The sequence below is a fragment of the Haliotis rubra genome, unplaced genomic scaffold (genome assembly GCF_003918875.1).
Source record: "Haliotis rubra isolate DU_JTF1 unplaced genomic scaffold, ASM391887v1 Scf172, whole genome shotgun sequence".
Lineage (NCBI taxonomy): Eukaryota > Metazoa > Mollusca > Gastropoda > Lepetellida > Haliotidae > Haliotis > Haliotis rubra.
In genome coordinates, this window is record NW_025765692.1 from 343,441 (window position 1) to 370,200 (window position 26,760).

At 40.4% G+C, this 26,760-nt stretch overlaps 1 protein-coding gene across 1 annotated transcript; it reads right to left on the reverse strand.

Moving 5' to 3' along the window:
- Positions 1–1,929: 1,929 nt before the first annotated feature.
- Positions 1,930–26,740, reverse strand: LOC124272716 (coiled-coil domain-containing protein 134-like). Its single transcript, XM_046707906.1, has 6 exons — positions 26,461–26,740; positions 25,384–25,505; positions 23,915–23,999; positions 23,121–23,299; positions 4,396–4,467; positions 1,930–3,890 (listed from the first exon to the last, which is right to left on the reverse strand). The coding sequence occupies exons 1-6, from the start codon at positions 26,666–26,668 to the stop codon at positions 3,792–3,794; spliced, it is 765 nt and encodes a 254-aa protein (XP_046563862.1). The 5' UTR covers positions 26,669–26,740; the 3' UTR covers positions 1,930–3,791.
- Between the last annotated feature and the right edge of the window lie 20 nt (positions 26,741–26,760).

The window sequence follows — 26,760 nt, forward strand, 5'->3', positions numbered from 1 at the left end:
TTTCTACCAAGCAATATGTGTTTCTAGAAACATGATAAAAACATGAAAATTGAAATATCCACAATACATGGATTCTATACATATTCTATACAAACATGGTTCATCAAGATTGAAGATTGTAGGGTTTTCTATGGGAAGTTGATTTATATGTCAAATCCAAACAGGAAGTACTAAGATTCCAGTACTCAGTACAGCAATACTGTATACCTGGGCTATATAAGGTGCTATTGCATAATGAAACATCACATTATAAGCTGTGTATCATGGTACCATAACACGTCCATTATTGTCTTGTTTTACAGAAATCTACCCAAGCTTAGATGAATAAAGAAAAGAGAAATGGTTAATTTAAAAATCGTCAAAGTTTGTCTGGAAAGTTTAACTCAAATTTACAGAAGTTATATTTATCATATTTTCCATGCTACTAAAATAATTAGTAAAACAGGAGATAAACTGGTCTGACTGAATAAAACAAAACAACAAATTTGTGCATAGATATGAAGATGGTAAAGATGTGCATAGATTGCAGGTAACTAGACAGGTGTAGCCACAACTCCGACAAAAAAACACACAATTCACACCCTTCATGTTTGTGGGTTTGTCATCAACATACCCATGACCATTTGTTTCACCAAAGTGCCAGCTGTCGGAGACCTGAATCACCCTTATCAATGATAACAATACTCTCACAGCAGTACATAAAACAGAAGTCTACATTTCACTCAGCATCATTCAACTACATACCAAACTACAAATTTGAAATATTCAGGGCAAACAAATCACAAAACATATTTGGCACATATTTCACCACTAATAAATAATCTCTCTGTTGATTGGAGAAAAAAGGAAAACTTTGCTATTTGATGCTAAATGAATTTCAAGGTCATTTGAAAAAAAGCATAAATTATATTTTATGTCATGTAACATTGCAAGTGTTTATAGTTAGCTCCAACTAATGAATTATTATCTCAGGTCTTTACAATGCAAGTTGAGAAAGTCAGTATGATATATCCAAGTTTGTTTTGAATAATGAAAACCACATGTATCTGAACATGGTGAGGATGACACCAAAGTGCCAGGTTGTAGACGTCACAGAGACAATCCAGAAAGTGAGTGATGTTTTATCCTTCCAATTCCTTTATCATAATTACAGCCATATCACTTCTGGGAACACCAAGAATGGGGCTGACACATTGTAGCCTTGTACAGACACAACCCTGTGATAGGCCAGTACTCAAACCAGTATGCCATTCCACCTAAAGAATAACTGACAAGGGACATTTACGGTGTGTGTGAATGAGATCAACCTCTCAAAATGTTAACAAGACAAAGCAAGCAGAACATATAACAGACTCACAGTTAACAAGTCAACATGTCAGACACACAGTTAAAAGGTCAACATGTCACAGACTCACAGCTAACAAGTAAACTTGTCACAGACACACAAATAACAAATCAACATGTCACAGACTCACAGCTAACAAGTCAATATGTCACAGACACACAGCTGACAAGTCAACATGTCACAGACACACAGCTAACAAGTCAACATGTCAGACACACAGCCGACAAGTCAACATGTCACACTCACAGCTAACAAGTCACAGACTCACAGTTAACAAGTCAACATGTCACAGACACACAGCTAACAAGTCAACATGTCACAGACACACAGCTGACAAGTCAAACGTGTCACAGACTCACAGCTAACAAGTCAACATGTCACAGACACACAGCTGACAAGTCAAACATGTCACAGACACACAGCTAACAAGTCAACATGTCACAGACACACAGCTGACAAGTCAACATGTCACAGACACACAGCTAACAAGTCAACATGTCACAGACACACAGCTAACAAGTCAACATGTGGACGGACACACAGCTAACAACAAGATGTCACAGCTAACAGCAAACAAGTCACAGACTCACAGTTAACAAGTTAACATGTCACAGACACACAGCTAACAAGTCAACGTGTCACAGACTCACAGCTGACAAGTCAACATGTCACAGACTCACAGCTAACAAGTCAACATGTCACAGACACACAGCTAACAAGTCAACATGTCACAGACACACAGCTGACAAGTCAACATGTCACAGACACACAGCTGACAAGTCAACATGTCACAGACACACAGCTAAGAAGTCAACATGTCACAGACACACAGCTAACAAGTCAACATGTCACACACACAGCTAACAAGTCAACATGTCCCAGATACAGCTAACAAGTCAACATGTCACAGACTCACATCTAACAAGTCAACATGTCACAGACACACAGTTAACAAGTCATCTTGTCACAGACTCACCGCTAACAAGTCAACATGTCACAGACACACAGTTAACAAGTCAACATGTCACAGTCAATTTATGAAGTTGCAGACAAATGTAAGGAATAAAATACAGAACATTGCTATAAAAGAGATAAACTACTTGGAGTAAATACAAGGACAATGAGGTCGGAAGTGAAGTATAACAATAACAAGATAACAATAGGATACTCACTAACTCTATCTCGCCACAGGCAACCTCATTAATCGCATCAACATTCCCCTGTGAAACACTATCCGCAAAATTAATCTGAAGGTTAGGCAATGCCATTCATCTCTTTATTTTAGTCTTTCCATTTGCCTTAAAGATCAAAGAAGAGGTCAAAAGGCTTCCTAGAATCCTGTACTCATACATAATTTGGTGTGAGGAGACTCGAGATATCGGAACTTTTCCTCTGAAACTACCCTTGACAAAACAGTATTGAACAGTGGCGTGCAACTACAGAATATTATGCCACAATGTAGAATCTGAGCTGACCACAACAGCTGGACATCCCTCCACACAACAGTCTGACACCATCATAAACATGCAATGGGAGGGTCATGTATAGACCATAAGTTGGAGATTGTCAAGGTACAACAAGCACCTGCAAGCCTGGCAGCCAGTAACTCTGAGGTATCTATACCTATACTGTCAGTGAAATAATGTGGAAAGCCAAGCGTTGAGGAAGGTGAATTCCATGTCACTCTTATGTGTGACAGTTTATAGTCTAAATTATTCATATGGGCATCATTACCAGATAATAAGGGACAGGTCACGTATTGAGGTGTGGAGGTAGAAGAACAGAAAATCAGAGTCTCTTGGGGGGATATACAGTTTATATTACACATATTTATAGTGGATCATGATATATTGGACTGTTTATAACAAAATATAAAGTGTTGCTTTTTTCATTATGTCTTTACAGAGTTTTTGTACATGGACGTGAGGAGGTCTTCCAAATTTATGACAAATATTAGGGAGGTGTCATTATTTTGAGTACTTTAGTGCACCTGGACCTGTGACTTGACCTGAATATATGACCGGTCCCTGTCAGTGATTGTTTCTGTCACGCTGACACATGATACCCTGTGGTAGGCAGCTGCTGGCATTTAGTGGTAGTGGACTGACACGGGAAATATACCTATTTATTTGACTGGCTTTATAGAACTTGTTGTTGATAATAGCAATCAGTAGATAACAAGCCACTTGTCAGCACCAATATTATTTCATTGATGTATACGTGATATCCACACCATTTTTTGTTATCACCCCAAAAAAGTTAATATTACAACCGATTAATGATCAAGACTTCACTGTTCAGTGACTTTCACTCATCAAGCACCAAAGAAAAACATCTTCCACAAATCTTCACATCAAAATCCTTGTTTCAGGATAACAAATGGAGGTGGGGCTTCTTTGCCTGCTTGGTTTTGATTGGCTGGCCCAAGCTCCCCGCAGTGCATGCCCTACAGCTCCGTGTGAGACATACGAGGGCCCCGAGCAATCTTTTTCTTCTTTTTGGGCTTCAATTGCTTTTTCATTGCTTCTGTAAATTTCTTCTGCTCCTGAAACAGATATAGGTGAATGTTTCAGATACAGACAGATTAGTCATTTGAGGACATTTGTAAATTATATCCTTACTCTGTATCCACTTCCATCATCTCTGGTACTGATGTTATTAGACAGTACCAAAACTCTACAGTCACCACAAGTCACTGCACTTGTCATGTGGGTTGTTAAATGGAAACATGAAATATAACAAATTGTGACAATGTTTGTGCTAGCTGTGCTGCCGCAAGCTTCACACCATCCAACATGGCCTGACTGTCTCCATCTTTAGGTTGCTTGTTGTTTAATGACAATATTCCATGATATGACAACAAATCAGGGCTGGACCAGATAGACCACCTTTGGTACACTGAGCAGACTCAAACCTGACATCAAGTCACTAAGCCTAACACCTACTCAGTACCCTCCACCACCAAGACAGGTGCAAGGGAACCTACAGTCACCTGGAACCTCCTCAGGTGTAACCTATCTCAAGTATGCCATGAATGACCCTGACCGTACCTTCGGGTCGACTGTCTTGAAAGGGTTGACATATTCTGGAGATCGAGGCAGGATGTTCACTTCCTGTGCCATCTGAAACAGAAGAAGAATACTTGTACCAAAGGACATAACTCTGGACCAATGATTCATTTAATCCAGAGGATGATGCATGACTCAGTCATTCAGGGGAGGCAAGTCACTGAGCAAAAGTGTATCCCTTGGACAGAGAAGTGCATCAAGACATTCTTCCAACACGGAGCTACCACGCCATGAAGTGACCGGTATATCGTTCAAAGCTCTATTAAAACCAACTCATGCACCCTCTTATTTTACCAGGAAATATTTACTCTGGACATTTTCACTGGATACATTTGGATTAAACAATGTTTTATTTTAGTAACCAGTTCAAACAAACCATGAGATGTTCATGTGTTGTGTCCAGTTCCTTTCCATCCCAAAATAAGATCACATGGCTGTCAATATTTAATCAATGTTCCCAGGATGGCCTAGTGCACCTTGAACAGACAGGTCAGCCTGGTCAGCTTGGACAGTATCATCTGGTCATTCTATTATGATGTTATGCATCTGTGACCTTTTGAGTCCAATATTCTAGCAAAGGTATGTCCATAGCATCAAGACCACTTTGCCAAGGCTGGAAAACTTCAAACTATATACAGTGGAATCTGTCTATGACTGACTGGCCTGGGGCTGACTCATTTGTCCGGATTGTAAAGCAGTCCGCATTAGACAACTTTTGTCTGTGTACAAGCAGTGACAGAATCTTTTCATGACAAAGGATTACTGAAATGATACGGTTAATAATTCTCAACAGCAATATACTTTGATGATACCCATTGATATCACTTTTAGAAATGGTAACGAGAAAAGGTACCCACTTCTTAAATTGCACCAAGGGAGGTAATCAAGCCTTGAGTATCACGTAAAATGCAAACCACCTATCTACCGACATCACAGCCCATAAAATCAGAACATCTAGATCAGTTCATGTGCTTTTGAAACAACACAAAAAGACGGACCGGAATAGATTTGCCAAAAAGTGTAAAACCACTGCAGTTGGTGTGTAGACATATCTTGTACAATCAGCTCGTCTATCTTCCCCTCTCTCATTACTCACGCTAAAAACAACCCTGCTGACTGTAACCTGAAATCTCCAGTCCTACATTTGTAAAATACCACCGTGACAGCAAACATCACTGCAGCTCCTTCTCCAACACAGCTCCTTCCTACATCCCCTGTCTCAGCATCAGTCAGCTGGGCATGGAACAAGCACCTGCAGCAGCTTCAGCAGCAGGTGGCCAGACAATCACAGAGCAACACAACTGTTACCTGAGCTCACATACCTTCCTATTTTAAGAAGTGTTTTTATGAGAATCACTTGATTTATGGTAAAGACTTGTTTGTTAGGTCACATACCACAAATTTCAAGTAAAACAACTCAGTGTATCAGAATATGAGTGTGTACTAATAAGTGCTTTCTTCTTGAATATGGAACATAGATAAATACAATGTTCTATCACCTCCAAATGAATCCTGGAAGATAGACAGGATCGGTAACTCCAAACCTTGAGTCAGGAGGATCTTGAGTGGGCCACAGGTATCACAGGATGACATAGAGCCATGATTGGTCACATGATACATTGCACAATGATGCCGACATAAATATCCATGGTTGCAATACAATGTCTAGTCTGTCTCACAATCCCTGAACCATATTATTTACCCTACAGCCTAGCCCTCCCTGCAATACTAAAGCCCTAAATTAGCAAGTCTAGATTTCACCAGAATCTCTGGTCTCCCTGGGGCTCCTTTTCAATTTAAATAGGTTAATTTGTTACAATCAAAATTATGTATATATTCAGAGACTAAGCATTAGTCTATACAATGTCTTTCTGACTATTTATGTACGTGTATTCTTTAATGTGTTTGTGTAAAGATAAAGCTTCAGTCAACTTATATACTAGTATATAAGGAGGATGCAGGATCAGACATTTTAATGAGTGCATCGAAATAGTTTTTGGCAGGGCTCTGTTAAAACAATTCCATTTCAGACATTTGTACCTAACTTCTCCCACAGAAGTAATTCTGCTTACAACTAAGGTAACAGGTCCTTTTGACCAAAAGTTTGCCAGAGGTCATGCCTGTCATATAAGAGGATGGTCACTTGGGATCGTGTATATCAACATATCCATTAGTCAACTTTTGAAATGAATATTCCTATTTTTCATTAAAAGCTATATAATTTACATATCTCCCTGATCAACAGTAGCAGAATATTGAAAATGTTATTTAAGTACTTTGGATTTTCAAATAATGGAGAAATAAAGAATAGTCTCAAACTTAGCAAGTTTACCATCAAGCAGAATGTGTCAGATTCAGACTTCCTCCATTCCAAACTCCTGACTTACATTGTGCTACAAAGGACCAATTTTTCAGTTCAATGCCACTCTTCCTTCACCATGTCAGTATGGATTAACCTTGAAAACATCAGACTTGCACCAGTAGTGAGATTTCATAGTCAATATATTCGTTGTGTAATGGAGAATTTCCCATGATAGATTGTGTGAACAAAATCACTTTGAACTTTCAATATCTTCACTGCTATTTTTGAAACGTGTCTCATAGAATCGGCTTTCATTGGCATTGATGTTTGTGCAAGTGAGACCACATGTCAGACTGGACAAGCTTTGTGTGTGAAAAATGTTTAAATATAAATGAAAATTGGTTAAAATAGTTTTACACATTTTAAATTCTCATAATGCTTTCAAAGTAAATAAAATAAAAATCTCCATATCAAAATCAGGGTTCGAAATATCCCATATATTAGCGTGCCATGGCATGGTAAATATTGAAATGGCACGGAAAAAATGTTCTCATTGTTCTCATTATGGCATGCCTAATTTTTTAGAGACATAATTCACCTTTAGTCATTTAATCCCCAAAACAAAACACTTATGCATATGACAAACAAGCAAAGACATTTATTGACTTTACAGCCCAGGAAATCACTGGAATTATGATGGGGGATGTAAAGAAATCTGGTTGTTTTTCCATTTAGAGTGATGGGAGAACTGATAGTTCTTTTATTGAAGAGGAAATTGTGTATGCTAGATATATTGAACAAGTGAATCTGTCGCAACATTCTTAGCTATTAAAGGTGTTGGGAAAGCAGAACAAATGAAGCATAAGAAAGCCATCTTAAAACAGAAGACATATCAGTGATAACAGAAAACAGGTTACATTTGTTGTTTAAGCCAGACCTATTTTATTTCTTGTTTTACAGATTTTTTTCTACAGAAAACTTAAAGGCAGGAGGAAAAAAAAAAAATCACTAGTCAAAATAATTTTCCTTTTAAGTACTAAAAGTATTTTATTTTTGGCAATTTATGAAGTTTATACAATAAATTTCAAATGATTATCGTCATTGCTACAGTCATTCATTCTAAAAACATGTGGGCACACTTGATTTCTGAAAGGGACATTTAAAAAATTACTTTGAAAAAAAAAGTATTTCTATCCCTGAAAATGCGAAGCGGTACACCATGTCTCATCCTGCTCCATGTTGTGTGCCGTCCATGCCGAGAGATACCCATACACCAGAGAGATACCCATATACTCCGCCAGCTTCTTGTGGTAAAACTGTCTGATGCACAACTCCTGTTACACAGCTTCAAACCAAAGATGGCATCAGTTTCAAACAAGTTTCAATGATCAAATTACAAGTTCCTCTGAGATCCTGAAGATGACAAACAGATTAGGAGTGTGGTAAAGAAACAGGCTCACAGCAACAAACGAGGTTAGGATAGAGACAGAGATGCCTTTCATGTGTTTCTTTTATCTTGTACAATTTGAAGCCCTGTGGAGAAGGTGGAGAGAACTAAACTGGATCTGCAGCATATGCACACCTGCACCTCCTATGGTGGAAGCAGGATCCCAGTCTGTTACATGTTACAGGCAGTGTTCCATGACACACTCTCATCTCAGTCGGAGGGCTGGTTATGTCAATCAGTTCCAAATGAACCATTCTCTTTCATTTACTAATACAATCCAGTCTGCTGTAACAGTTAAGCCAGCTTGGCTGACGACTTTCTATTCGTGGAACATTCTGTTTTGGGGTTGAACAGGTGAAACACTTTCATCTACAGAATTAGAGTAGTGGGGAAAAAAATCTCTTAAACTCTTGAGTGAGTTCCAGAGCAGCCTTCTTTTTCCAGCATTCATTTACGCCAAATAGTTCTCATCAACGATGCTTCATTTTTCTGGAACCTTTATGGGCTGACAAGCTAATTACCATGACTACAAAATAAACACCTAACATATCTGTGGTGGGTCTATGTCTACAAGTGGCTGGGGTTACGAGAATTGAGCGGTGTATTTACATAGTGCCATGCTATTTGGAATTGTATGAGTTTATAAGAACATGCAACAGATAATAAACTTTGAAGTTATCTAACATGATGCCATCCTTCAGGTACATTAATAATCCCATAATTATATATTACATATGAACTTTAAAGAAGCAGGTCTTGTTGCATTGGTTTGAAATCCCTGTATTGAACTCTACTTCTCCCAACGTCATTAGCATCCACAAAGTTCCAGGTTAGAATTGGTCTTCAGAACACATGCTTGTCGCAAGAATTGAATAACAGGTTCGGGTGGTCAGGCTCGTTGATGCGTGTCTTTGTGTTCCAGTCACATATACTGATGCTCATGATGTCGATCACTGGATTGTCTGGCCCAGTCTTGGTTATTTATGTACCAACATCTTGCTGGAATATTGCTTAGAGTGGTGTTAAACAACAAACAAACAAACACCATACTCCTCTTAATCTCCCTGCCCAACCTATTGTTCACAACCCCAGTTTTTCAACCCCAGTGCTCTCAACGCTCTACCTCCCACACCCTCCCCGCTCTAAACTCTTGTCGAACTCCCCTCCCCTCAATCCCTACCCCCATTGTTCCTAACCCAACTTCAGGTAAACCACTTTGCCAATCGCCTGGGCTGAGAGTTTATCATTCCCCCTCTACCCATTTAGTAATGTGCTATTCAGGGCATTTCTACAGACTGCTCTCATATGTAAGTCCAGACTATTTCTGGAAGATAACCAAATCCCCTCTGACAGCACATGACAAAGTGTACAGGCTCTCCATCACAATGAGTTATCTACTCAAGTATAATCTCCTCAAAGACCTTGGGTAAAAGACATGGTAAAAGAAAACAAATGTAAGCCTGTTTATCATTATCACAGATATCTAGTTGTCTGTTTCGTTTGCCTTGCAAAAAGAAGTATTCCACAGCATCAAACAGTTACTTCCACCTGTGTTGAAACATCGCACTGACTGAACAAGGAGCTGAAATGCGTCTTACCCCATTCCTATAACCTGTTAGTAACACTGATTTAAGATGACTACTTCTAGTCCAGGTTGATACAAATGCTGAGTCAACCTTTGCATCATCAGACACACTAGACAAACATGTCTCTGAAATTAACATATTTTACAGAAAAACAGTTCCTAAATCATAATCATAGAATATAATGAAAAGGAGCCCAAAGAGTTTCTTCATTTTCAGAAACTGTGGAAATCTAGACTTGCACAGGCTTTCTTGGATATGTATGTTGCAGGGTCTGTATGACGGACTACAGATACACCAGACACAAGAGTCTAGCACAAGGAAACTAGCACCCTGACCTTACACTCAGACACTCATGCATTTATCATCCAAGACTGTGTTCCACAGGAGATATTGCTTGTGTGTGATCAAACGATATCTCCTAGGAGATATTGTTTTGACAGTAGAGTTTGTACAATGCCCGGACATCATCAATTACATGATTCTAAAAGCTATGACGTGAAAAACCTAATGACATCACAATGCTATGACATCGCTGCACTGCAAGTCTGTTGGCAGTACCGTGTTCAGAGATGTACATTTTTCATTGAAAACTAATGAAGAGTGATTTTTGATGATAAATAGAATCTTACCCTCGTGTCTTCTGATATCAAATATATCAACATTCATTGTTAAAAGTAAAAATTTGTAACTTTATCAACTCGTGGAGATATCTTTGATATCAAAAGACACTCCGTGAGATTCTCTATATGTTATATCACCTACATCACCCATATAGATCATACCGCTGACTGGCCACTTGTTGAGGGTTCAAGAGAGCTGGAATATATTTCATAAAACCTAAAAGACATATCTCTTATACTACATGTGAAAAGCTGGTTATATCTGCTACTATTAACATTGCTTCATTTCACAAGACATTCAGTAAACAACCTTGCACTTTGGCCGATGATAGCCAAGTTTGTTTACGTCCTCCCATATGTCAATTTGACATGACCACTGTAATTGATATAACGAGGATTAATTTGGAAATATAAATCCTCTAGCAGATAAAAAGGCCTCTTTCCCCTGCTAAAGAGCATTAATGATGGGAATTAGGACCTAGGTATTGAGAGATGAGGCAGCTACTACCTCCAACACACACACATCACCACGCTGCATCACAGGATATATGTCATTTAGGATCATATTAAGATGAATTGTTCTAGCTATTTGTAGAATATTACATAAACCATCACAAAATCCAGCCTCACAAATCAACCACTCAATGTTTTGATGGTGGGCACTTGCATCCTCTTTCTGCAGTGAAATCTGGAGCAGCATGGGGCTCTGACATTCTCACAAGTGTAAACACTGGTAAAATGTGTTTCACATTATAGATAATGATGATTTAAACAAACAGATATGACAACCCCAACACCGCAATCTCTCCCATACTGTTTCTGAATTTACTGGAAGGTAATTCGTCTAACAAGATAATTCGTCAGGTCTGCCAAAAATTTCATAAAATATCCACAAGGTACAGTAGCTCACCTTAACTTTTCTCTGGAATATTTGCAAGACCTTATAAAAAATGTAAAACAAATCAGTAAAAGATGATATAATACAACAAAACAGGAGTATTACCAGAGTTTCTAACCCCAATAGCGAAAAAAGCTTGAGATGCCAGGGGACCAAGGGCCGCCCTTCCCGGCCGGGTCCTGAAGCTCCCCCTAAAGCCAACACATAATTTTGAATTTCTTTCTCAGAAAAGTCACTGAAAACCTATGTATTCAGACCTATTTGCACAATTCTTAACAGATTTTTATTTTTAAATCTATTTTTTATTCACATGAACCAAGTTTGGCGTGAGATTTATGAATATTGTCGTGAGAGAGTGACATAAGTAATAACAGCATAAGCCTCACGAGTATGTATTAATCATATTGAGATGCCAAATCTGTGTCACAAGGCAAATATATACCACAATTGATCAAATTGTGTTCTGTTTACCACCTACTTAATGAAAGTCTTATGTGGAGTCAGAAGCCTCAGCCTTTAATTACAAATACCATTGTCATATATGCTCCCATGATGTTAGACTGAACCATGGCAACAATCAACACAAGTCAAAGGTCATGACCTTCACCCACAGACAAACATCATTATGGCTCTATATGACAGACGAATCATGATAATACTGAAAATAAAACCATGACACTTCTTCAATGTGGTTGCCATAGCAACTCTCAAATATCAGCTATCAGAGTTAATGTCTGCCACTTAACTTAAATAACTTCACATCATTTAAGTTTTTATTCCTGGCAGACAGATGATGTTTAGCTTCATGTAACACAACAAGCAGATGCATGCGGTGTTCGTGGACATAAATATTTCCGTTGTTGAAGGCTTGTGATGTTGAGAGCAGGTTGATTGTTTATACAAACCGACAGTGAGTCGGAGAACATGGAGACCATGGGGTGAACTTTGTATAAACTTTAAAAAAAACAGTAGGTGTGAACAATATCGAAGAATCATCAGTCAGCAATAGTCCTTTCAAATTTTCAGCAATATTGCATCTATATTCAGTAACTGCAACATCCAGACTCACACACATCAAGAGGGTGGTGGTGGGGTGGAGTGGTTAGAGCGTTCACTCGTCATGCTGAAGACCCGGGTTCGATTCCCCACATGGGTACAATATATAAAGCCCATTTCTGGTGTCCCCTGGAATATTGCTAAAAGCAGCACACCTGGAATATTGCTAAAGGCAGCGTAAAACTCAACTCATTCACTCACATAAACCAAGATCATACACCATACACTGCAACATCCACACCCACACACTGCAACATCCACACCCACACACTGTAACATCCACACCCACACACTGTAACAACATCCACACACTGTAACATGGACACACTGTAACATGGACACACACACTGCAACATCCACATCCACACACTGCAACGTCCACATCCACACACTGCAACATCCACACCCACACACTGTAACATCCACACACTGTAACATTCACACACACACTGTAACATTCACATCCACACACTGTAACATTCACATCCACACACTGAAACATTCACATCCACACACTGTAACATCCACACCCACACACTGTAACACTCACATCCACACACTGTAACATGGATTTACACTGTAACATGGACACACACACTGCAACATCCACATCCACACACTGCAACGTCCACATCCACACACTGCAACATCCACACCCACACACTGTAACATCCACACCCACACACTGTAACATTCACATCCACACACTGTAACATTCACATCCACACACTGTAACATTCACACACACACTGTAACATCCACACACCACACACTGTAACATCCACACACACACTGTAACATCCATACCCACACACTGTAACATCCACACACACACACTGTAACATCCACACCCACACACTGTAACATTCACATCCACACACTGTAACATTCTACATCCACACACTGTAATATCTTGGCATTCCACACACACACTGTAACATCCACACTCCACACACTGTAACATCCCACACACACTGTAACATCCACACCCACACACTGTAACATCCACACACTGTAACATCCACACCCACACACTGTAACATCCACACCCACACATTGTAAATATTCACATCCACACACTGTAATATTCACATCCACAGACTGTAAATTCACATCCACACACTGTAACATCCACACACTGTAACATTCACACACTGAAACATTCATATCCACACACTGTAAACATCCACACACTGTAACATCCACACACTGTTACATCCACACCCACACACTGTAACATCCACACCCACACACTGTAAACATCCACACCCCACACACTGTAACATCAACACACACACACTGTAACATTCCCATCCACACACACATCCACACCCACACTGTAACATCCACACTCCACACACTGTAACATCTCACATGCACACACTGTAACATATCTACATCCACACACCGCAACATCTACACCCACACACTGTAACATTCACACCCACACACTGTAACATTCACATCCACACACTGTAATATTTCTCACACATCCACACACTGTAACATCTACATGCACACACTGTAAATATCTTACATCCACACACTGTAACATACACCCACACACTGCAACATCCACACCCACACACTGTAACATTCACATCCACACACTGTAACATCCACATCCACACACTGTAACATCTACACCCACACACCTGCAACATCCACACCCACACACTGTAACATTCACATCCACACACTGTAACATATTCACATCCACATACTGTAACATTCACATCCACACACTGTTACACCCACACACTGTAAAATCCATACACACACTGTAACATCCACACACACTGTAACATCCACACACTGTAACATCCACATCCACACACTGCAAATATCAATACACCCACACACTGTAAACATCCACATCCAAACACTGTAACACTCCACACCACACACACTGTAAAATCCACATCCACACACAGTAAATATTCATACATCCACACACTGTAAAATCCACATCTACACACTGTAAATATCCACATCCACACACTGAAACATCCACATCCACACACTCCAACATCTACATGCACACACTGGAACATCCATATCCACGCACTGTAACATCCACATCCACACACTGTAACATCTCCACATCCACACACTGTAACATCCATACACCCACACACTGTAACTTCTACACACTGCAACATCCATATCCACACACTGTAACATCCATATCCACACACTGTAACATCCACACCCACACACTGTAACTTCCACACACAATGCAACATCCACATCCACACACTGCAACATCCACATCCACACACTATAACATCCACATCCACACCCTGTAACATCTTACACCCACACACTGTAAAATCCACATCTACACACCTAACATTCACATCCACACACTGTAATATCTACATCCACACACCTGCAACATCTACACCCACACACTGTAATATTTCTACATCCACACACTGTAATATCTACATCTACACACTGTAATATTCATATCCACACACTGTAACATTCACATGCACACACTGTAACATTCACATCTACACACTGTAAATATTCACACCTACACACTTAAATATCAATACTCCACACACTGTAAATATCTACATGCACACACTGTAATATACACATCCACACACTGTAATATCTACATCCACACAGTTACATCCACACACTGTTACACCCACACACTTTCTAAAATCCACAAAATGTAACATCCACACACATACACTGTAAAATCCATACACACACTGCAAATATCCACACACACACACACACACACACACACACTGTAAATATCTACATCCACACACTGTAACATCCACATACACACACTGCAGCATCCACATTCCACACACTGTAACATCCACACACTGTAACATCCACATCCACACACTGTAACACCCACACCCACACACTCTAAAATCCACATCCACACACTGCAAATAAAACACACATCCATACACTGTAAAATCCACATCTAGACACTGTAACATCCACATCCACACACTGCAACATCCACATCCACACACTGTAACATCCACATGCACACACTGCAACACCCTACATCCACACACTGTAACATCCACATCCACACACTGTAACATCCACACCCACACACTGTAACTTCCACACACTTCAACATCCACATCACACACACTGTAACATCACATCCACATCCACACTCCTGTAACATCCACATGTAACTCCACACACTGTAAAATCCACATCTACACACTGCAACATCCACACCTACACACTGTAACATCCACATCCACACTCTGCAACATCCACACACTGCAACATCCACATCCACACCCTGTAACATCCACACTCCACACACTGTAAAATCCATCCATCCACACTGTAACATCCACATGCACACACTGTAACTTCCTTCTACACACACACTGTAACATCCACACCCACACACTGTAACATCCACATCCACACACTGGAACATCCACATCACACACTGTAACATCCACATCCACAAACTGTAACATCCATATCCACACTATCTGTAACATCCATATCCACACTGTAACATCCACATCCACACACACTGTAACATCCACACACACACACCTCTATAACATCCACATCTACACACTGCAACATCCACATTTCACACAGTAAATATCCACATCCACACACTGTAACATCCACACACTGTAACATCCACATCCACACACTGTAACATCCACATCCACACACTGTAACATCCACATCCACACACTGTAACATCTCACACCCACACACTGTAACATCCACATCCACATCCACACTGTAACATCCACACACTGTAACATCCACACACATATGTAACATCCACACACTGTAAGATCCACACCCACACACTGTAACATCCACACGTCCACACACTGTAATATCACACACACTGTAACATCCACACACTGTAACATACACACACACTGTAACATCCACATCCACACACTGTAACTTCCCACACTGCAACATCCACATCCACACTGTGAGACATCCACATACTGCAACATCCACATCCACACCCTGTAATATCCACACCCACACACTGTAACATCCACACCCACACTAAAACTTTGACAATACTGTAGCACACCCACACTGTAAATCCCATCTGTAACATCCACACTGTATCACTATAACATCTTATATCCACACTGTAAATATCTTATATCCACACACTGTAATATCCATATCCACACACACTTTAATATCCACACACACACACTGTAATATCCATATCCACACACTGTAATATCCACACACACTGTAAATCCATCCTATATCCACACACTGTAACATCTACACACACTGTAAATCACATCCATATCTCACACACTGTAACTCTCCACACACTGTAAGATCCCACACCCACACACTGTAAATATCCACACACACTGTAAACATCCACATCTCACACACTGTAACATCCACACACACTGTAACATCCTGTATCCCCACACTGTAGCTCTTCCACACACTGTAAGATCCCACACTGTAACTCACACACTGTAACATCCACACTGTACTGTGACATTGTCTCACACACTGTAATATCCACACACTCCCATATGTAACATCCACACACTGTAAGATCCACACCCACACACTGTAACATGTAACACCTACACACTGTAATATCCACACACACTGTAATATCCACACACTGTAACATACACACACACTGTAATATCCACATCCACACACTGTAACTTCCCACACTGTAACATCCACATCCACACTATAGTACATCCCATACTGTAACATCCACACAGTAACACACACTGTAATATCCATACTGTAACCACACACTGTAACATCCCACACTGTAAACATCCACATCCACACACTGTAACATCCACACAGTAACTGTAAACACACAGTAATCCACACACTGTAACTTCACACAGTAACTGTAAGATCTGTACACCTACACACTGTAACATCCACACTGTAACACTGTAACATCCATATCCCACACTGTAACATCCATACACACACTGTAACATCCACATAACACACACTGTAACTTCCACACACTGTAAGATCCACACCCACACACTGTAATATCCACACACTGTGACATTCCTACACACACTGTAACATCCACACACATATGTAATATCCACACACTGTAAGATCCATACACTCCACACACTGTAACATCCACACTCCACACACTTTCCAATGTCCTCCCACACTGTAACATCCCACACTGTAACATACACCACACTGTAACATCCACATCCACACACTGTAACTTCCCACACTGCAACACATCCACACTGTAACTCCCACATCTGTATACTGCAACATCCACATCCACACTGTAAATATCCACACTTCCACACACTGTAATATCCACACTCCACACACTTTGACATCCACACCCACACACTGTAACATCCACATCCACACACTGTAATATCCATATCCATACTGTAATATCCATATCCACACACTGTAACATCCATATATCCACACACACTTTAACATCCACATCCACACACACTGTAACATCTACACACACTGTAAATATCCATATCCACACACTGTAACTCCACACACTGTAACATCCACATCCCACACTGTAACATCCACACACTGTAAACATCCACATCCACACACTGTAACTCCACACACTGTAAGATCCACACCCACACACTGTAACATCCACACACACTGTAACATCCACATCCACACACTGTAACATCCACACACACTGTAACATCCACATCCACACACTGTAACTTCCACACACTGCAACATCCACATCCACACTGTAACATCCACATCCACACACTGCAACATCTACATCCACACCCTGTAACATCCACATCCACTCCCACACACTATAACATCCACATCCACACAAACACCCACACAATTCAACATTCTCCATATTAATATTTCAACATCATACCCACACATTCCAACATCAGACCCCAAATTCCAATATCAGATCCCACATTCCAACATCAGACCCACACATTCCAACATCAGACCAACACATTCCAACATCAGACCCACACATTCCAACATTAGACCCATACATTCCAACATTAGACTCCACACATTCCAAATCCATTTTACCCACACATTCCAACATTAGACCCACACATTCCAACCACTTACCCCCACATTCCAACATTAGACCCACACATTCCAACATTAGACCCACACATTCCAACATCAGACCCACACATTCCAACATTAGACCCACACACCCACTCGTTCCAACATTAGACCCACACATTCCAACATCAGACCCACACATTCCAACATCAGACCCACACATGCTTCCAACATTAGACCCACACGCTCCAACATTAGGACTCCACACGCTCCAACATTAGACCCACACGCTCCAACATTAGACCCACACGCTCCAACATCAGACGACACTTTCCAACATTAGACCCACACGCTCCAACATCAGATCCACACAATACAACACCATACCCACACGTTCCAACATCAGACCCACACATTCCAACATCAGACCCACACATTCCAACATCATACCCACACATACCAACATCAGACCCACACATTCCAACATCAGACCCACACAATACAACACCATACCCACACGTTCCAACATCAGACCCACACATTCCAACATCATACCCACACATACCAACATCAGACCCACACATTCCAACATCAGACCCACACAATACAACATCATACCCACACATTCCAACATCAGACCCACACATTCCAACATCAGACCCACACATTCCAACATCAGACCCACACATTCCAACATCAGACCCACACATTCCAACATCAGACCCACACAATACAACATCATACCCACACATTCCAACATCAGACCCACACATTCCAACACCATACCCACACATTCCAACATCAGACCCACACATTCCAACATCATACCCACACATTCCAACATCAGACCCACACATTCCAACATCATACCCACACATACCAACATCAGACCCACACATTCTAACATCATACCCACCCACACATTCCAACATCCAGCACCACCAGAGTATGAAATAAGCCAAAAGCTAGACATCAGGGCTGGTAATTTCAATTTGTTACCAGCCCAAAATGGATTAACCAGACCAGACAATCCAAAGAAAATAACTCAATTTTTAGTTACAATGAATAATTTAATGAACCTGAGACATGTATTTACTGTCTAACAGTCTATACACAACAGTCATTTTCAGAGAAATCCCACTATGAGTTGTAGTAAGACTCGAAGGGATCACCCTCCTTGTCCTCAACTCCAGCAGCCTGGAGAATCTAAAATTTTCACCAGACCATCGGACTGGCAAAGCTATAAATTTAGACCGTCCGCCACAAATCTAGTCAGATGGGCCTTATTTCATACACTTTTACCACACACTGTAACATCCAACACCACACATTCCAACATCATATCATCACAATGGATATATCCTTGTCAGAAACCCACGGATCTGAGCCTGACGTTGATACCTGACACTCTGGGGGAGATTACAGACAAAGGTTGCCGTGGCCGACATCCTCCCAGACATCTTGTACTACTGTCACTACAGCTGTGGAAGCGGCAGGATATCTTGTCTTCCACACAAACAGAGTGTTCATGATAACTCATTGTTCCGAGTGTTGTGTAAGCAAAGGGGGTCTACACACAATCAGTCTGTGACTCTTGCCACTTGTCCGAAGACCAAGCCAAGTAAATGTCTTTCTGTCAAGTGATCCCAGCTCAGATAAAACAATGTTTTGACACTAAAGGCTGTTAAAAATGTTACCAGTTAGATAACTAACATCCTGGACGAGTTTAATGCCACTTTTACCAGAATTTTAGTCATATCATAGTGTATTAAGAACATGTAAATAATAATAGTGTTTGTCCCACCAAAAACATGATTGTTGTGTGTTTGTGATACCACTCATGGACTCCACATCAGTGAACGTAACTGAACACACATAGATGTTAATCAAGTTGGTAAACACCATTCTCACTACATTCAGTATTTTACAGGAGCTTCAGGCAATATGTCGTCCGATGTCTCACACCACATCCTGAACCACGAGAGATAAGCCATCAACAACGTTGTTTATATTCGCTTTGTTATTTAATGTATTAGCTTTGTAATAATTTGAATAAACTTGATATAAATCACCTCTCTCTCCACTAAACAACAACATATGACAAAATTATAACTCACAAACATATTATGCCTAAGTTAGTCAGCATATGTTGTCCATATGGCCTGCCTGATAAAGGCTGTCTCTGCTCAGGCATATTACCAGTGCTCAGGCAAATTAGATTCAAGTGTTTAACCAACATCTTACAAACAAACAGTCCCAAAAAGCATTGTGCTTGACAACTGTTTGACGTCTCTCAAAATGGACATTAACGATAGTCGACAATTCTACACCTCAATAATAGTGACACAAAGTCAGACCACGTTGTTTGTAGAATATCTGGCCCTGTCAAAGACAGCAATACTGTCTAGCCTGTGGCAGGATATGTACCTTCAAATTGTCTCAACATGATCCACCCTTGACAGGATCATTGTCGTACGTGACAAGATTTGATTCACGACATATCGAAACTCAAAACATGCCACAATACAAGTCCATCATCAAAATTAACAGAAGTCTGACAAAAATATTCAGTGTGTTTGAGTGAGTGAGTGAGTGATAACAGCACAGAGAACAATGTCTGTCCCTGTACAGATCATCATTCACAGACCACTCAGTGAATCAGTTCACCTACATACAACACAGAGAACAATGTCTGTCCCTGTACAGATCATCATTCACAGACCACTCAGTGAATCAGTTCACCTACATACAACACAGAGAACAATGAGATCATCATCATCAGATCATCATTCACAGACCACTCAGTGAATCAGTTCACCTACATACAACACAGAGAACAATGTCTGTCCCTGTACAGATCATCATTCACAGACCACTCAGTGAATCAGTTCACCTACATACAACACAGAGAACAATGTCTGTCCCTGTACAGATCATCATTCACAGACCAGACCACTCAGTGAATCAGTTCACCTCCACATACAACACAGAGAACAATGTCTGTCCCTGTACAGATCATCATTCACAGACCACTCAGTGAATCAGTTCACCTACATACAACACAGAGAACAATGTCTGTCCCTGTACAGATCATCATTCACAGACCACTCAGTGAATCAGTTCACCTACATACAACACAGAGAACAATGTCTGTCCCTGTACAGATCATCATTCACAGACCACTCAGTGAATCAGTTCACCTACATACAACACAGAGAACAATGTCTGTCCCTGTACAGATCATCATTCACAGACCACTCAGTGAATCAGTTCACCTACATACAGCACAGAGAACAATGTCTGTCCCTGTACAGATCATCATTCACAGACCACTCAGTGAATCAGTTCACCTACATACAACACAGAGAACAATGTCTGTACCTGTACAGATCATCATTCACAGACCACTCAGTGAATCAGTTCACCTACATACAACACAGAGAACAATGTCTGTCCCTGTACAGATCATCATTCACAGACCACTCAGTGAATCAGTTCACCTACATACAACACAGAGAACAATGTCTGTCCCTGTACAGATCATCATTCACAGACCACTCAGTGAATCAGTTCACCTACATACAGCACAGAGAACAATGTCTGTCCCTGTACAGATCATCATTCACAGACCACTCAGTGAATCAGTTCACCTACATACAACACAGAGAACAATGTCTGTCCCTGTACAGATCATCATTCACAGACCACTCAGTGAATCAGTTCACCTACATACACAACACAGAGAACAATGTCTGTCCCTGTACAGATCATCATTCACAGACCACTCAGTGAATCAGTTCACCTACATACAACACAGAGAACAATGTCTGTCCCTGTACAGATCATCATTCACAGACCACTCAGTGAATCAGTTCACCTACATACAACACAGAGAACAATGTCTGTCCCTGTACAGATCATCATTCACAGACCACTCAGTGAATCAGTTCGGTTCTACATACAAGCACAGAGAACAATGTCTGTCCCTGTACAGATCATCATTCACAGACCACTCAGTGAATCAGTTCACCTACATACAACACAGAGTGAGTGAGTATGGTTCACAGACCACCAGTGAATCAGTTTTAGCAATATTCCAGCAACATCATTCGGCAGGGGACAACCAGAAATGGGCATTCACCACAATGTCACCCATGAACAATGGGATTCGAACAGTGGTCTTCGCTGATGTCTGTCCCTGTACACAACGCTTTTAACCACTAGGCTACCATTCACAGACCACTCAGTGAATCATACATACAACACAGAGAACAATGTCTGTACCTGTACAGATCATCATTCACAGACCACTGAGTGAATCAGTTCATCTACATACAACACAGAGAACAATGTCTGTCCCTGTACAGATCATCATTCACAGACCACTCAGTGAATCAGTTCACCTACATACAACACAGAGAACAATGTCTGTACCTGTACAGATCATCATTCACAGACCACTCAGTGAATCAGTTCACCTACATACAACACAGAGAACAATGTCTGTCCCTGTACAGATCATCATTCACAGACCACTCAGTGAATCAGTTCACCTACATACAACACAGAGAACAATGTCTGTCCCTGTACAGATCATCATTCACAGACCACTCAGTGAATCAGTTCACCTACATACAGCACAGAGAACAATGTCTGTCCCTGTACAGATCATCATTCACAGACCACTCAGTGAATCAGTTCACCTACACACAGCACAGAGAACAATGTCGTCACTCACCAAGTTGAGTAGAGTTCCGCTCGATCCTTCGAACAACAGCGACATGTTACAGAACATCACAGACCAGTTGAGGGTCATCTGCCACTCTCGGTTCTTGTCGTACATAGGGTGCACAACATCCGGCAGACGGAGGACCATGTCACCAAACATGGCCGTGTTCTCGTAGATCTTCGACACAGCTGTTGACAAAAAAACATATTTCCACATCTATGTTAAGCTACAACAATTCAGTGAAGGACATTTGTACAAGTATGGTGTTCTAAGGTGGTGTTCTAAGGAGTGTTCTAAGTCATATATTTGAAAAGAAGTACTAAAACTCACAGATCTTGATGATCTATTTCACAGAGGACAAGACATCCCTGTTTGGGATGAGTCCCTTCCGGGTTCCAAACCCACACACTCAGAGTTAGGCACAGAGATTTCTAAATCTCTAAACAAGGACATGTCAAGTAACAGTTATTTTGTTAAAAACCAGATTTTAATTTTTTTAATATTCAGGTGGATTTTATTAGTATTTAAAGATTGTGTATTTGAATGCTGCAATCAATGCAATAATGTAAAACTATACATTAAATTTCTCCTTCTTTATTGATCATGTTATCGCTGAAGTCACCTCCCAAACATGAACATTCATTGGAAATGTTTTAAAATCAAATTATAAAGTATTACTGACATTTGTTACAGAATTAGGACTGAAAATTGACCTCTGAGCAGGTCTAGATAAATCCCAATATTATTTACTTCTGTTTCATTTTTTATGCCTAAAGAAAGCAGCAAGTGTCAACAGTACTTACATTCCTGCTTGGATTCCTCCTCCGGGAAGGGGTCTCCGGGCAGCACCCCCCACTGAGTGATGTTCACCCTTGCCTGTGCCAGAGTCTGGGGGAAGAGTGAGTGTGTGAGTGAGTGAGTGAGTTTAGTTTTATGCCACACTCAGCAATATTCCACCTATATAGCGTGGTCTGTAATCAGTTCATGAGTAGTTTAATCTGGACCAGACAATCCAGTGATCAACAGCATGAGCATCGATCTACACAATTAGGATATCATGGCACGTGTCTACCAAGTCATCGAGTCTGACCACCCGATCCCGTTAGTCGCCTGTTATGACAAAGTGTGGGTTACTGAAGATCAATTCTAACCCGGATCTTCATGGGTCTCTGAGGGAGATGCAACATGACACATATAGTGGATAATAGCTCATCTACATCACTACATCGTCACTGAGTCTAGATCCGGCGAAGCAGAGGTAGATATCAAGAGATGCATCCCCAGGCAATCAACCAAGACACTGAGCCTAACAACCTGATCCAAGTTAGTCACCACTCACAACAAGCAATAGTTCTTTTTATTGTTTAACACTGCACTAAGCCATATTCCAGCTATATGGCATCTGTCTGTAAATAGTCGGGTCAGGATCAGACAAGCCAGTGATCAAAATCATGAGCATCGATCTACACAACTGGGATACGATGACATGTGTCAACCAAGTCAGCGAGTCTGACAACCCGATCCCGGTAGTCGCCCCTTAATCAGGATCTTCACAGGTAAAAGCAATTGAGTTTTGGGAACCTTTTCTAGTCTACCAAGGATACAAACTGGCCAAAGCCTGCTAGTCTGAGTCAGTTTAATATCAAACATATACTAAGGGTGAGAATTCATGCTTTCTATGAGGAGTCCTTATATGTATGTTCCAGCTCCATGAAACACTTAGATAATAATAATAACAACAGCAACAACATTACAAAACGTCTTAAGCCAGTGATACATGTATACATCCACCAGTAAAACTTATGTGAGCATCTCTCATGATCTCGATGTTCAATATAATATTAAGACATTATTCCAAAGGGTCTTGTCATCCACAGTGAAATGGAAGGGGGAAAAATTTCTAAATAATATTTTTTATTCACTGATGAGCATAGTCTACAGTTATAGGAATATACTTTATTTAACACAGGGTGGAAATAACTTTAAAATTGCTAGTGTACTCAGGTACACTGGCACATGTAAAATCACTTGCCCTGTTAATTTTCCACTATACCTGCCAATTTTCTTGTTGATTTTTCAAATAAACAACATAATTAACATTGGAAGTCAACTGGACACCGGTACAGCGTGATATAGAAATTTGCTTGACCGACAGCATATAAAAAAACCACTGACTGGGACGTTGGGTAATGGGTTATTTTCACCCCTGTAACAGTGTGTGAAAAGTCAGATTATGAACATCCTGCACATGACAATAACCATGACAACGTACTATGAACAGTTGCTGCAGCATGATCTCCACCAGCTTGTGGCGCTGTACATTGTCTGCGAAATGCTGCAGGGATTTGATGGCATTCAGTTGAAGTGATCGGTGTTCTGCAAACAGCTTCTTGACTAAAGCTCTGGTTAGGGAAGATAACTGAAAACTACATCCTGTCTAATTCCCAATAGTGTCTTCACGAAATATATGTGCATGTGTAAATGTTGATAAATCAAAACTCAGAAGACGGACCAAAGGACAATAGTACTCTTTCTTAGTAAATATTCAAATTCAGCCTGTATTCAGAATGCGGAAATTAGAAAAGTCTGTTACATATCGCCAACACACAAAGTCAGCCGCCTAACCCGCTCAGCCACCGCCGTGACTTCCACAAATGGAAGTCGGACAACTGGTAGTCTAGACTGCGGAGTTTGTGTACCCCTCCGATAAGTGTAAATTGGCAAGGCTCCCACGGCTGAAAGCTATGACTACACAATGCCATTTAGAAAGTGGTCGAATGTAACATACGTTATATTTGGGATTACACTTTCTTAGTAACAAAAGTACTAGAATCTGTTAAACATGACTCTATTTGAACTTATTTAAATATTGAATGTTATATTACTAGTGTATAACCATGGTCGTAACAAACAAACGTTACTATAAGTATAGACTAACACTTAGTCTCTGAATATATATAATTTTGATTGTAACAAATAAACTCAATTAATTTGAAAAGGAGCCCAGACCAGAGATTCAGAACCTGGGGAAATCTAGACTTGCTACATTTAGGGCTTTAGCACTGCAAGGAGGGCTAGGCTGTAGGGAAAATAGTATGGTTCAGGGACTGTGATACAGACCTATATAAGTACTGACATGCAATTAACTCATCTTACATATATATCAAGTATTATATATTACTATTAATCATGTTAATTAGCCCAACATCTTAATTAATACAGAAAAAAATCCTGATTCGTTCTTAATGGAATAGAAAAGTTTACATGACAACAAAATGCACAACAGGCTACTAAAAATTAAGAGATGTAACAAATATAGCCATATATGAATATAACACAGAGAGGATACATCTGTCAAAAGAGGAGATCTTCCCAGTGACAATATCGCCACTCTCATCGTCTGCTTGGCCTTCGGTTGGCTTGGCTGCATCTCCGGCTTGGGCTGTCTTCAATTTCCCTGTGTCGTCCCCAGAAGTTGTGCAAATGTACAACAATACCACCAGAATTAACGCAGAACGTAAATGGTGAAAATAGAACATCTTGACAGAAGCTAACATATAAAAAACAGCAAAGAGCTAGGCTGGAATCCTCATTGTTGTCATCATACAATTACACGTGGATAACCGGGGATTCCCTTCCGCTTTTGAAA

Coding starts and splice junctions, on each gene's coding strand:
- LOC124272716 (XM_046707906.1), bottom strand. CDS start 26,668: ATGTTAGCTTCTGTCAAGATGTTCTATTTTCACCATTTACGTTCTGCG. Junction 25,506..26,460: donor GATCTCCTCTTTTGACAGAT/GTATCCTCTCTG, acceptor CCAGAGCTTTAG/TCAAGAAGCTGTTTGCAGAA. Junction 4,468..23,120: donor GCGGAACTCTACTCAACTTG/GTGAGTGACGAC, acceptor CTTCTGTTTCAG/ATGGCACAGGAAGTGAACAT.